The following is a 15,726-nucleotide window of genomic DNA, read 5'->3' as shown; positions in this document are numbered from 1 at the left end:
GCACTTGTTTTGGGACCGTGTAATAACAGATATGCGACGTTACCTCTTCTTGGTGTATGTTTTGTGTTTCCAGCATCTCTAGTGCTGCTCTCTCCGTCTCTAGCCCCATATCGTATGATGTGTGTGTCGTCCATTCGTCCGACACCTAGGGAAAAAATAAATATAAAATTTCACTGAATAGTGGACTAAGGATAGGAATCTAAACTTGAGAAAGCAGTTCAAATCACTGCCTAATAATGAAGCACTGTGACACAACAACAATTCAAGCACTTTGCAAGACACTGATTGATTTTGAATAATGTATTCTTGTGTGAAAATGCCAGATGCAAACGGTCTTTGCATCTCAGGTTGTGAAAAAAAGCCTTTTGTTGATGGACAAAGACTACGGTATTAGGCCAGTGACAGACTGCCAGGCCTGTTGAACTGCCCTGGCACGCCTGTTTGTTTCTGGATCACAAACAATGATTCCCCTTCTTCTGCGCTCACACACACTTGTAACGAAGCACACTGGCTTCCCCAAATTATCACTCATTGTAATACTCATCTGCACATTACCACACACACACACACACACACACACACACACACACACCACTTTGAGGGCCCATTCATAAGAGCTGAGAGTATCAAAATTAACCCAGACCCAGCTCTGAGCCATCATCAGTCCACCTCAGAAAAGCTCTTGTTGACTGACTTAAGATGGATTAGTCTCCAACATTATTCAGCAACTAACGATGCAGAAAGGACAATAAAGCAGAGAAATGGTAAAACTTTGTGTACTCTGAACTCTAACCCACAGGGCTGGTCCAGACATATAGCACAACTACCTCTATGACTTCATAACACAGAGAAACCTAGATTCTTGACAAGTAGTAACTTTGTACTTACAAGTGGCTCTAATCTTTAGGTGCTGAACATTGTTTTCAGTCTTTGTAAGCATTTCTGACACAGTTTCAATCATGCAGATTATCACTTGTCAAATAAGAGATAAGGTGAAAGGAATATGTTTTATTTTTCCTTTAATAAAGCCCATCTTGGTGGGCGCAACCAAGAATTATGTAATATACTCTATCCCACAGGCTTGCCTCTATAATCCAGGACCTTCCTGGACCAACACATCAAATATTTATAACTACTCCTCTCTCTGTGCCTCCTACTTTTCACCAGAGGTTAGTGGTAGGGGTAGGAGAAAAAAATTGATTCTTAGATGCATAGTGATACGGTCATGGAAGATTCTGACTCGATTAACAAATGTCAAAAAATAGATTATTTGAATGTTAATTGATATCGTAATGTTGACAGAACGCAAAAGGCGGAACTCGCAGAAGTGCAGCGCCCGGACCGTCTGTGGCGTGCACATAACAGAGAGACCAGTGTTCCTCCAGTATTCGGCACACCACCGCTGCGGAATGATTAACCACCCTACTTACATATCACACAATCATTAATATCAGTGCGCAAATAATGATTTTAACTCGCACATTGTGCGAGCACGGTGACACTCAACGCTTTGCAAGCTCTCTCTGTATCCGGTGTGTGAGGTCGAGCGAACAAGAGAGAGTGAGCGGCAGAACATGATGCCGAAAGTTGGCAGAAGACAATTGTTGGCAGTAAGTTATTGTCTGGTATTATTGTCTGACAACTGATTGTCGAAGAAATGTGGGATCATGGAGCTGAGGTTAATGAAGTAAATTAGGGATGCAAACTAGTCCTTTTAAGCTAAATAGGAGATGTTTCTTTTAGATTTTAATGTGCAAATTAAATGCTTAGTAATTATCCAGTGATCCTGTATAGAAAAAACATTATGCATCAAGATGCATCTATAATCGTTTTATAATCGCATCGCAGCCCTCTGAATCGTAACTGAATCGAATCGTGAGGTGCCCAGAGATTCCCACCCCTAGTTAGTGGGTCACTTAAGCACATGACCCAACTCCCACCACTATCCTCATAGTGTTCTGCTAACTCATCCATTTCACAGCAGCAAGTCTAATAATCCTCAGCTGGCCAAGAGGGTGAACCAGCAATGTTAACCACACTGAATATCCATCCATCCATTTACAGGGGCCGGGTCGCGGCAGCACAAAGTCGTCTACTCATCCCTCTTCCCCAGCAATGTTTTCCAGCTCCTCCTGGGGTATCCTCAGGAGCTCCCAAGCCAGATGAAATATATAATCTCGCCAGCATGTCATGGCATGTCTACCCCGTGTCCACCACCACTTGGATATGCCCCTGCCCCAACCACCTCAACTGGATCCTTGACACAAAGGAATCAGGAGCCAATTTATTTTTTTTTCATTAAAATATGTTATTTCATATAATTGATCGAACATGTGTGTTCTTTATTACAACAGTGTGCCACAGCTGTTCATTAAAAGCAATGCTTGATGTGAGTGGAATATAAGAAAGCACAACACACCTTGTGTTGCGTGGAGTCCTGCTCCTGGCCATCAGGGTTTTTGTCCACGGCAGACTGACCTGGGTCAGAAAAGCTCTGCTCTGAACAATACACATATTGACTGGGGTACCTGAAACACAAAACATGGAACATTTGTCAGCACAGTAGATTATTAATGTAGTCATCATACATGAGAAACTAAATGGGTAATCAATGCCAGTTGCTGTACAAGCAGTAACAAAAAACCATTAACTTGCTACTTCCACGTTAACGGTTTGTATTTAACCCATAAGGGTTTGAAACAATGATGAGAGGTTCAACAGCACAACATGCTGTTAACTCTGTGCGCCTTTGAATTAAAAGAATGCTACACTGCATGACATCCTCTTCAGCAAGAACACTTCCTTTCGTAAGGGGGAGGGCAACACACGCAAGCTCTTTGGGTACAGGCAAACAAAATACTGAGAACAAAGGAGGCTGAGTGTGAATGAGGAACAGCAGACAGTGAGAGATAAAGCCAAAGGAGAAATGGTAACATGAGGTCTAGAAGGGGAGAGCCAGACAGCAAGACAGGCCACTTTTTGGGTATTTTTGCAAGCTGCTCAAGGCAAACTACCTTCTTTGAATTGGTCTTTTCTACCCCTTCCTCCCTGTTCCTTTCTGCCCATAATGCTTAGCAGAGCAACGGATATTACTGAAACTCTTTCAGGTGTCTCCAAGTCAATCTTATTTCAACACAGCTCACTTGTGTGTGCAACCTTGACAAGTTTCATTATAGCCATTTTTGCATACCTGGAGCCTGTTTTCCTGTCCACTCAATGTTTAACTACTTTCAAGGCTACCCTGTAAGGTGCAGTACAGAATGTCAGCAAAACATGGCTGTTCTATACCTTCAGTGTGCTCAAGGCCAACAGGGACAACATGAGGGGGAGAAGCCAGGAGCAGAGACTTACCTATAGTATCTCTGCCAGACAACAAGGCTACTGTAAACACATGAGCAACTTTTCAATACAGGACTGCTGATTTTATATGCATGTTAATACGAAGCCTGTGGTCCTGGAGAAAAATACTTTAAAATGGAACGGATAAGAGACCATAAGGAACAAGCTGAGGTAACAGAAGACAGATAGGGTAAGAGGAAGATAAGGAAACACAACAGAGGAAGACAAGGACACAGGAGAAAGAGAGAGAGAGAGCTGGTTCTCAGTTGGTTACCTTATCAGTAGAGTTGAAATACAGTGAAGAATGGAGTAAGGGGAGAGTGAAGCTACACTGACAAGAGGTTTGTCTAGATATGTTCCTTTTGCTATGATGCAAATTTTCATTTAGTCACCTACAAACTATAGCTTAACTTCTTTGAACTTTAATAAGGTCAGTCAGCAGCAGACTGCTTCAGGCTAACTCAACATACACAGTTCGAGTTAAACTGAAAGTACTTAAAACAGTGTTGATGTAGATCACAGACCTCCGTGACACCTTTATGCAGGCTCTATTATGTGGAACCACGGGCCATGAAATATACATTGTACATATGTTTAACCCAAAGGCCTGTTTACATTATGTTAATACAAAAAGCTAACTCTGAACATGACGACACGTTGCATCAGTGACAAGAGGTACAAAGACGCAAAGCACCATGTGATCCTGAAACTGGAGAGCTTCCCCTTGAGCGGTCAAGTATCAATGTCAGGAGAGAGCAGGACACATGGACAGTCGTGTTAACACCCTGTCAGTCCGGCTGTCAGAAGGAGGGAGATGAGCAATGAACGCGCACAAACTGACAATCGCAGACAACCATCTGTGCAAGTCAGTGTCCTGTCAATCCGAGAGCCTCTCCATCTGTATTCTGTTCATTACAATTTGAGGTGATTGAATGAAGAGATAAAAGATGACAAGAACATCTAGCTGAGACTTTTGTTTGTGTTAAAAATATATAAAAAATAAAATAAATTAATAAAACAGTAATGTATGTATGTATGTATGTATGTATGTATGTATGTATGTATGTATGTATGTATGTATGTGTGTATGTGTGTGTGTATAGACAAAAAATTAAAAAAAATAATTCATTGATGAAAAAATAATAATAAATTTCAGTATCAAAGGTAAAAACAAAACAAATACTAAAATATCAAACGATCAAAATAATAATCTCTCTCTCTCTCTCTCTCTCACACACAACAATCCTCTAGCTATGTTGCAGTAAAGACGACTGAGGCTTGGTAGAGAAATAAACATCTCTGAATCTTCAACAGAGGTGTAAAATGTCATGTCTAGGAGGAAGCTCTGGCCCCTCATGTCTGCGAGACAGCTGACTCCGACACCTAGACATGACATTTACCGTTGTTATTTTGGATCCCCGTTGAAGATGAAATGTGCGCATGCTCCGATACGCATTAACACCTCAAAATATATGCTTTCACCTAAAGTGCTAGGAAGGAACACAAAGCCGATGACAGAAACCTAAGAGCCAAGCAAATATGAACCATGGGCTAAACTTAGCTTTCCATAGCTTTAAACTATGTTGTGTAAGGTGTCAAATGTCTGTGTTCTTCTCCACTCTCGAACATTAGAACACCCACGGATCTAAAGGAAGGACATATTTCAGATATTTTACTGAAAACAACTCCACAGAATTATGTAATACACTCCTGTGAAGTGTAAACTATAAATATTTAATGCATGCCTCTATGCATTCATACTGATTCTGATCCCCAGACATACTGTAGGTCTATCCACTGAGATAGCACAAATCTGTTTAAACGTGTGGTTATAGGGCAGTCCCTCTCAGAATTACTGAGTATCTCTAAATAAGTGACTGATCTTTTTTTCGTTTCAACAAGATCTCACAAGATCCTACCTGCTAGAATTCATCCCTCTTTAGTCAGAACTCGGTAGCTGTAATGTGCTTACAGGAAAGCATTGTTAGATCATGCAAAATTCAACAGAGATCCACACTGTTTACTTAAAGCCTTCAGAATATCAGTACACAGGATGCCACAAAGCCTTAGGATTGTTTAAGAAATTTTCCAAAGGTCTCTCGACGTGGTCTGGTATGGTCTGAATACTTTGCGATGCAATGATGTGCTTATATCAAGGTCCTGTTGTTCCTGCATGTTCTCTGAAAAAAAAACGTGTCTGTTTCACTGTCTAGTTTCAGATAAGGACCTTACCTGCATAAAATTCACTCAATTCTTAAAAAGTTGTACAATCTTATTTTAAATGTGTATACACTGTGGCTGTTATTAATATCCGTTAATTAAAACAGACTGACAGAATAATTTAGTTAACGACTTCATGTTCCCAAACTTTGCTTGTGATCGTTTTTTTTTTTTAAAAAGGCTTACAATCACCCAGATAGGAGAACACTTGTGTAAATACACACTTGATCGATGACAAACCGATCACACACCAGGGTGCAGGTTTAAGCAGACTTGTCACAGAGTAAACAATCCTGTACAAACTTCCGTGATGATGGACCTGTCCGGCATCCGCAATGTGACTCAATGAACCAATAGTTAACTGGAACCTGCCAAGTTGCAGAGAGCTATTCAAATGATAAAAATGCAAATACAGAGATAAAACATGTGGAGCAATTCAAGAACAAATGCCCTGTGTTACCCTGTACTGTAAAATAAGCGGGAAAGATGCCCCCCCGCCAGCATTACCTCGATGAGTGAACAAAAAACCTGAGGGTTGACATTCCTTCTAAAAGATGAAAAAAAAAAAAAAAACAGAAAGCAGATGAAAAGAGGAAAAAAGGTGAAGATGGGGCTGGTCTGACAGGATCTGCTTTGGGGGTGTGCTGTGTGTGTAATTTGTAATTCCAATAGTTATGCAACAGTGGGAGGGGGAATTTCTGGCTGCTGAAAGAAGAAATGTGCCATGTGCGTTACATAGCAGTAGTGGGTCAATGCCAAGCTAATGAAAGAAGAGCCTGAGGCAAGACTTATGATTCAGCAGCTTGTAAATTCACCATTCCTCATTCTCTCTCTATTCCCATTTCCTCTCCAACTTCAGAAGCACCTGGGGGTTTTAAACAAGTTTTCCATGTTATAGGCTCTTCTCTGGAAACGAACGGCTGAATCATTTTGTAAATTTCTGTACATTATCAGCACGTTTTCCCCCTGTTTCAGAAACATGTTAGCACACACAACACACCTCTAGGGCTCCGATGGAGTCTGTGTGTCTTGCTTGAGGACACATTCACAAACTGAGCGATAACCTTTAAAAACAGCTTTCTACTTTTTATGCCATCATACTGCCTTTCAGTGCACAATACAACAATTAAAGGCAGCACAGCTTTGCACAGATGCACACAGACACGCTGGCTGATACACGGTCTCCACTGGTTCCCAACAGCCAAATCCCCTGATATTTCCTGTTGGCTTTAGGACCATTCAGAACAAGGAGACATGGTATGAATCAACTGCACGGTACTGTACCAACTGACTAGGTTGACAAAGAGCAGACAAAACTGCATAGACAATAGGCTGCGGAGAGATTCATCTCCCAGCAGCCGAGTCAAATATTTTCACCAGCTGCACGGCATGCAAACTGTGCTCCAATCTCAGGCAGGATGTGTGCCTTGTGACTAAATATTTTCAGAGGCATCAAGCGTGACAAGTGTGAACTTGCATGGAGCTCCCTACAACCTTGGGTCTATGAGCTCTATAGCTGTATTGCTTCGACAGCCTTCCCCATTTTACTTTATTGTAAATAATTGAGTCTAGATCACAAGTGCTTTGTCACTCAGCCTTCTCATCACACACTCGTCTTTCTCATTGCATGACACTGCAACACAAGAATATATCCTGGGTCAGGGCAGATTAGTTGTTGACTTTCCCTGTCCTGGCCTAAATCTCAGACAAGCTTCTTGCTGCTTATTGTATAAAGTCTCTCTATCACACACAAAAAACCTTTAACTAACCGACAGCACGTGTTGTACACTATCCACATCCTACCTCCATTGTCTTAACTTACTTCAACGGTGTCACTGTGTCAGCAACAGGGTATAGATAAACAAAAGCATAAGAAGAGGGAGCAGTGACCAACAGCAGGGCAGTAAATTAGTCAAATTGATTGATATCATACTGAGGTCACTTAAATGTCATGATGGTGTTGTTTATTGAACAGGAATGTGAATAGTGTGTCTCTCTGTCCAGAGGCAGAGGAGAGTCTTGTGATGTTTTTCACTGAAGTTCAACTCAAATTCTTGATTTACGCCATGTGGTGATGGGAGATAGGTTAATAATGTGAGGAAGGCTGATGGAGAACAGCGTGATGATGATGAGTGTGTTAGTTCAGGTTTCCTTACAAAACTGATACGTCAACTCACCAAAGCTTAAATCACATACTTGGGGCGAGTAAACACATGCACAACCCAATAAAAAAGGCCAAATAAATCCAGCTGTTTTCTCACAGAGCAACATCTCTAAGAATATGAATTCTTCAAGCAGGCGGAGGATAAAAATTCAACCAATGCACCGTTTAACTCCAAATAGCTGACAGAAATAAGCTGGCTGAGAGGAAGACAGAGAGGAAAAGAGCTGAGGAGAGAGAATCCAGGATCCACGTGGGCAGAGGTGGATTGTGGGGCAGGGAGATGTGCCAGGGCTCACTGGTAAAAGTAGGCCAGCGGATCAGCCAGGCAGACAAAAACATGTCGTCACTGTTCGGTGGAAAAGGGGGGCAGAGCCTAAAAGCCCAGCCTTAGAGGATTGAGCGTGTTAGTATGGGTATGTTTGCGTTCCGACTTTCCTCCACATTGAAGCATGGAATGATGTAGAGCAGCAATTTGTTCTAAAACCTGCTGATCCTCCATAATCCTCTCTACTGGTGCATCCTTGGAGCAGCCAGGACATGGGGGCTGAACTGGGGAATATCTCTCTAAAACAAATGTATGAACCAGACCCTCCCTGCCATCTTACCCTGTGGTACATATGCTAACCAACAACACACCGCGTTCAGCGCAGCTAATCCAAAGGCCTTGCTAATGACTGGTTACAGACAGTAGGTTATTTTTACAGTCAAGGAATTAGTTTCACACTCCCTAGCAATTCTAACAAATCAAAAATTCGGGGGCACAGAGAAGCAGCAGGAGAGTTTGGTTTTGAGAGATTTGAGAGAACAGAAATCTCAGCAGCAAACAGTAGGGCCAAAGGAAAGATTTGAGGGAGTGGTTCATGTTTTATACCTTGCTGCTGCAGTGCATACATTTCCCCCCCCAGCTTTCTCTCTGATTGGCTAATACTCAATACCTCTACTGGTTATGATGGTTAAGGTTAGCCAGTGAGAGGCGGAGTAATGGGGCGGGACTTGACGTAAAGTTGGTGTCTGTCAAGTGAGAGTTGTTGAAAATCTACTGTGGGAAAATAATAACGTGCTACTGCAGAAGCATTAGCCCCAAAGCTTAGCACTGCTGCCCTTTTTGCTAATCTTCGCGACCAAAGGCACTAAAAGTTGTGAATGGAGTTAGAGTGCAAAGTGCTTTAATGCCGTGTGCTGACCTGCTGTATAGGAGGAATAGAAACATACTCCATATAGTTTATCCCCTCCAAAGAGTTATGACCCAGGCCTGTTCCTGGCACCAGGATCTGGGTCTGTACTTATCAAGCATCAGGACAGCCATCCCAACTGGAACAAAACTCTGAGTGATGCCTTTTTGGGTCTCACTTTTGACCATAGCAATAAAAGCATGTCAACTTTATGCATTGGTTTCTTGTCTTGATTTAGGAAAGCCACAGAGCTGTCCCGAACTGTTAGGAGTTCCCAGTATGTGGGAAGAAATAGGACAAACATGACTGCACAGAACCCAGAAGGTGAGGAAATATGAAGAATCTCTTAAATAAAACAGGCATCTTTCAGATTCAACTTCTTTTGACTCATATGGTCAGGATACAATTGCTCTACTTACAAAATTGTAGCCACAGAAAACAAAAAAGTTTGTTAGCTAAATATGACCATGAGTTTTACAGATATTCAATAAACACATTTCCAGGTATGGCTAGGTCTTTTCTTAGAGAGAAACAAGTGGGCTCAATGTATTTAATGAATTAAAAAAATACAATTGGGTGATATTAGGCTATATCACCTTGGATTAATAAGCTCCAAGCAATGGAACAGCGTATACACTGATGTCATACTTCATCTTGGTGGCTTTTGTTATTGTTCTTGTTAAAATGTCATGCTAATAAATGCACTGGCAAAGGCCCAGTAGTTCCTGGTAGAATGACAGCACTTAATCCAGTTTTTAAAGACTGATAATCACAATTTGATAAACCCTTGAGTTCTTCTAACAGAAGCCCACATATGCTTATAATCCACAATACTTTAAACGATTTGTAAAGCTTGTTTGTCTATCTGATCTACAAGGATCCTTCTTTGACTAGACTGTGTCTGTGTGACGCAAATAAGTCCTTCAAAATGTACACAGGAGCCTCTCTCTAGGATGTAGTGTGAATGAACAAACACACCTCTATTTGGAAGCTAGCCTGCAGCACCAAAAGGGCCAAGTAACCTGGCGGAACATAACCGCAGCCCACTCTTCATTTTCATCCAGAACCGTTAAGAGAGCCGTTTGTTGTCAACAATTCAGATTCATTTAAACCTCAATGACACATAGCATCAAGTCTGGTACATACAACATTATTGATAATGTTGTATGTACCAGACTTGATGCTATGAAAAGGCATGGCAGGCAGAGAGGCTCTGAGCACAGACACCACAAATAAACTGTGAACTTGTAAATGCAAACACGACCAAGACACATCAGTTTACACCTGGCATTAGAAAGCGTCTCCAGGGACCACTTGTGACCACGTCTCACGTCCCTGCTCTGTATGCTAACAAACAAATCCATCATTATCATTTTGAAGAATCAAATGCAAATGATTTTGGAGAAACTATTTTCTGGTTATTTCTCTGATGCCCTCTGACTGCTGTGTCTAACCTCTCTGGGATTTACAGAGTTTCCTGATGGACAGACAGCTTTACTTGTTACTTAAGTAACCACTAACTGCTGCTAACTCTAGCTGTTTTTAGCTAGTTAGCTGAGTTAGCCGTGCAGTTAGCGTTCCTATTAGCTTTAAAGCTTAAATAAAGCTTTATTAAACTTCCTCCTCCAGGCGGTCTAATGCCCATGTGCCAAGAATCTAATGGCAGCTAGCAGCAGTTGGTCGTTAGTTTAGCAACAAATACAGATGTCTGTCCATCAGGAAACTCCTTAAATCACAGAGAGTGTAGACAGATCAGTTCGAGGACATCAGAGGGAAAACCAGAAATTACATTCTCCAGAAAATAGTTTACGCAGAGGATGTCAGTTGATTAGACGGTCCTTCATTGTGGCCATGGACACATTCACGTACACACTGCTAAAAGAGTGTATAATAGATATAAAATACTTGAAGTAATTAGAACAATACATCAGAATAATACATCAAAAATCTAAAAACATAGTAAATCAAGTTTAACAGATTTACTGAGTTACTCTGGGAGACTTTATTTATTAAAGTTAAGCTACAGTCAAGTTTTAGTTTTTAAGTGATCTGGCTTAACAAGGGCAATCATAAGCTTTAACCAATTTGTTAAATACTCGCATAACACTATATTTATCAGCAGTGAAATTAAACACACCGAGCCAGACAAAAGACCCATAGTCACGGTATGGTGGCAACACTGAAGCATCGCAGTAGTCCCAGTCAGACAGGGATCAAAGAGGCCTGGGAAGGCGACATCAGGAACATTGGTCCAGGACAATGGGACTGAAGGGCGCAGTCATGTGATCTAATGTAATTTGATAGGAAAAGCCACTTTTCCAGCATGGGTGGGCGTGGATACAATGCATGTGCATTCTTAGTATTCATCAGCAGGCACAGCAAGGGTACAAAAACTCACTCCTCACCTCAGTACACAGTGTACTTTTACCAGTGAAACATTTATTATACGTACTGCAATGCAATGCAAACAGGGGCACCCTAATGAGCAAGGAAGCAACAAAACACTGGAAATTTACATGAATACTGTGATATTTTGGTTTTGAAGATTATGCTCATACTACATATTTATCAAATCTGAAACAATTAGCCTAATGCATGTTGCCCATTTGATTGTGATGTCCATTACAAATGTAATTATTTTGGCCTGTGAAATAAGATAACAGGATTTTGCATCCAGCAGGCAGCTTAAGGAAAGGAGATTTGATGGCACTGGTATGTCTTTATATGCAAGCTAAGCAAAACATGGCCTCATTAGCTTTAGTACACAATGTTCTTTCATGTGTCAACTATGTACAAGGCAGCTTTCTGTACACTGCCCTAACCCTGATAGTTAGCACACATACAAAACAATCACACACACTCTCTGCATTCAAGACTCAACCATCAACAAAGAAAAAGGAGAGAAATGGACCACCACTTGCAGTATAAGCATGAAAACCATTTGGTAGCTGCAAAGGGTAAACAGTGAAGAGCAGTGAGCCAGAGAGGGGGAGGGGAAGACAAGAAACCACAGCATTTCCAGGAGGGGGAAAATAGTGTCTTTCTCTAGGAGCACAGGAAAAAGCAAAGCAAGCCCAAATTTGAGTATAATGAACTATCAGAAAGTCCGAGTAAATACAGTATCCAGCTGTCAGAATTGAGATGTGTTAAAAAAAAAAAAAAAAATAACTTGATTTTTTTTTTTTTTGATTTTTGAACTTGAAGACAACGTACCATAAAACCATGGGAAACCACTTGCACTGTTAAATTACTCTGAAAATATGTTTATTGGTAAGCCACAAAAAGTTAAATAAAATAAAAAAGTTGAAACTTAATTATAACTTAAATAGTCAAATCAATCAACTCTCTACCCTTTGTCACTCCCTCTTCTCACACAGGGAAACACAGGCATTAACACTATGTTAGCGTTCTGACGCCTTTAAGACCTTACAATCTCCACCTTCAGAATACTATTCACTCCCTCACACAGTAAACAGTGGCAATTTCATTCTAACCACTGACAGAGCCTCAGGCTACTGGCCTGCATTCAACTTTCACTGCAAGCCTACCTATTCCCAGAAAAATATTATGTGGGCAACAGGATCCTGCAAAGAAGTTCCTGCTGCCAGAAAATAAAATTAAAAAAAAATTTTTTGCAAGGGGGCCCACCGCAGACAACTGCAAGCTTTTCAACAATTCATGTCATGCTCTTTTTTTTTAAACAAACCTACACGGACACAATGCACAACATTCACAATACAAAAATATGTTAATATGCGGTGTGGGACAATTATCAAATACAGTTGCAGAGTAACAGTTGAAGGTTTACCTTGGAAAAGGAGCCTACTGAAGACGTTTCTGAGTAAAGGAAGTGAGAGACTAGAGGGACTAACACAAAACTGAAACAGAAGACACTCAGTCCTTTATCCATCCGCTTTTTGTTGTTATTTAAGGCCAAAAAATTAAATAATTAACAAGACACCTCATAGAGACTGGCCGTATGTCTCTGCTTTACAATATTCTCAGTGATACCCGTCTTCACCCAAAATACTGTGATTTTAAGGCAGATCTGTTTTGGTCGTTATCCAGTTGTTACTTCCACATTAACTTACTTCTAAAGAGTGCAGCTATGTTCAAGTAAACACAGATAAAGTAGACTAATACAACTCTACTCATTGTTCTTTCTCTCTCAACTAATCGATGATTCTGTTTAGCTCAGTTGTCAGGAGTCAGAAGAAACTGCAGCCTAACAAGCTATATTATAAACTGCAGTCTGACTGGATTATGACTGCACAAACCATCCTCTGTACAAGCATCCTGTGTTCATTATGTATTCCAATTTTATTGCTATCTGGATTCGAGATCGTTTTCTGCACCCAGCCCTACAGCTAAGCGCTTTCTTTGATGTGCTCATTTCACCCAACCCTGGATCTACCTCAGGTGTAGACTCACTCTAACTACTTCACATTACTCGTGTTACTCGTGTAAAGCATTAACATACAGAAAGCTAGAGACCGAACAATTTATCGTTTTGCAGATATTATAGGCCGATATAAGTTACTTGCAGATATATCTGCATTGGAAAAACAGTCGATATATGACTATTAAAAAGAGAAACAGAGAGTCAGATCCTTCCCTCATGTCATGAGTGTTGCATAGTTTGCCCACCAGAGGGCGCGCAGCAGCTCCTCTGTTCAAAACACTGCAGCACCACAGAACAAAACATCAGCTGACCGCAGTCAACCTGGAGCTATGGATGTTGTACTTTTGTTCAAAGTTCTATTTTTAACAATAACAAAGTCTTTTTTAAACTGCATTATGTCATGGTATCTTGGTGAGGTCTCAATATAACAAAGGTTAGGGATAATCTTTGTTTATGTTATGCGTTTCTTAAAATAAGGGGAGGAAAGAATATCGGCCGATATATCGGCTATCGGACTTTAAAATCCTCAAATATCGAAATCGGTGTCTGACTTAAAAATTCCATATGGGTCGGGCTATACAGAAAGCCTTGTACTTGGGAGACAGGAAGGCCGGCAGGCCAGAGTGCTGAATGTGCTCAGCAGTCTCCATGGCCAGCGGGCAGGAACAATAGTGTGCTCTGGACTGCCGGTTCAGATCTGTCTCCTCACATAAAACTAGAGCTGCCAGCCTGTGGTGCTAAACTCTGGCAGGCTACAACAACAACAGAAAGACGGTCAAGGAAAGGGAACGTTTTATCACTAAATTTACAAGGCAAAATGGATCCACTGGCCCGGCAGCGGAACAGACCAGTCTCTCAGTCAGACAAAAGGAATTCTTCTTATCTAGAGGATTTTAATAAACCCCATTTCTACGTTTAACAACCTGCCAACCAGAGTCACAAGCAAAACATTTACATTACATTTAGCTGACGTTTTTATCCAAAGCGACTTACAATTGCTATACATGTCAGAGGTTGCACACCTCTGGAGCAACTAGGGATTAAGTGTCTTGCTCAGGGACACAATGGTGGAGGTCTCACAGTGGGAATCGAACCCGGGTTTCCCACGCCAAAGGCAAGCATCTTATCTATGCGCCATCACCACCCCAAAACAAGATATATCATTGTATAATTATTCAATAGATAATAATATTTAGTTAATTTAGCTTATTAAAAAAGCTAACCCCAAGTGCCTGTTCTTCGTTCCTTTAACAAAGTGATGTTTCCAAATTGCTTATTTTGTCGGTTAAAAACACAAAGAAACTCTAGTTTTTTTCACAAATGATATAAAATAAAACATAACAAGCCTGAGACCAGCCAATGTTTGCCATTTACTGTTTAGGCAATCAATTACTTGATTGCCTAAACATCTCAGCCCTTATCCATTTTCCAAATTGAATTCTGGAACAAGAGACACATGATCTGGTAAGCTTTAACTTAAGAGAAAACACAAACAGCGATGTCTTAGAACAAGAGGCCGGGGTGTGATATGCTCCCTGAAGATGATGATTATTCATATTTGCTCTGACAGATAGCTTTGGGGCTTTTTTGTTGTTTTGCTTTAGTAACACTTCCACGTCACTTCATTGTAAGTTACTCAATAGTTTAAATGTCTATGTTTAAGAAAAAAGAAAGAAAGAGTACCTTTGATACCATTCATTTGAGGGTTGAGATATGCTGGGTCCTCGCTCAGAAAGTTAGTCAAGAAAGCTTTAGAAAACAAGCCACAGCCCTTATCTGTGCATCCATGTGCACACATGCACATGACTTGCACATGGTGACAGTACAGGATGTGGTGCTTATACATAAGTAAGTATCAAAGTGGGTTTAGACGTCTGTAGCTCATAATAAATTAATGTTAATGTCCTTCAGACCACATAAGAGAAACTACTTATTGATCATACTCCTCTGACCACCAGACTATGGCTCAACATGAAGTGAGAATGCGGCAAACATGCTGTTCAAACATCTGAAATAGGGAAACGCAAGGTAAATTCCAGAGTTATACACCTTCATATTTGAGATACTCCTTCACCCTTTGACTAGACTGCACATACAAGGCCCAGGCATACAGCCGGACAATATGTACTATGCAAGAACACCAAAGGGAGTCGACTAATGAAGTCAGCACTAACAGGAGAGAAAAAATAACCATGTGTATGGACACACATGCAGTAAATCACAGTGGCCATACATACAGTATTACAGGACCATAAAAGCAACAAGGCAGTTGGATGAACTGACTGAGTAGCTGAGAGTTGACGAGTTTCAGGAAAAGGCTACAGTAAGCAACACTGTCGTTTCCCAAGGCAGGCGTTGTTACTTTGCACTTCGATTTTACCTTCAAGTCCGAAACACTCAGTCATTTACTTTCACTGCCCAGTACAGAT

General features: G+C 40.9%; 1 protein-coding gene across 4 annotated transcripts in view; it reads right to left on the bottom strand.

The window, feature by feature from the left end:
• suco (SUN domain containing ossification factor) overlaps positions 1-15,726 on the bottom strand; it is a 41,802-nt gene that overhangs the window by 21,988 nt on the left and 4,088 nt on the right. For all 4 annotated transcript variants that reach the window (XM_046048988.1, XM_046048989.1, XM_046048990.1 and 1 more), the window contains exons 2-3: positions 2,420-2,528; positions 44-145 (exon numbers count right to left, since the gene is read on the bottom strand). In XM_046048988.1, coding sequence (XP_045904944.1) covers positions 44-145; positions 2,420-2,528 — 211 coding nt within the window. The remainder of the gene's footprint in view (positions 1-43; positions 146-2,419; positions 2,529-15,726) is intronic.

Source organism: Micropterus dolomieu, linkage group LG05, assembly GCF_021292245.1.
Source record: "Micropterus dolomieu isolate WLL.071019.BEF.003 ecotype Adirondacks linkage group LG05, ASM2129224v1, whole genome shotgun sequence".
Taxonomy (NCBI): Eukaryota; Metazoa; Chordata; class Actinopteri; order Centrarchiformes; family Centrarchidae; genus Micropterus; species Micropterus dolomieu.
Note: the sequence above shows the minus strand (reverse complement) of the source record. Positions and strands in the feature narration are given on the sequence as shown.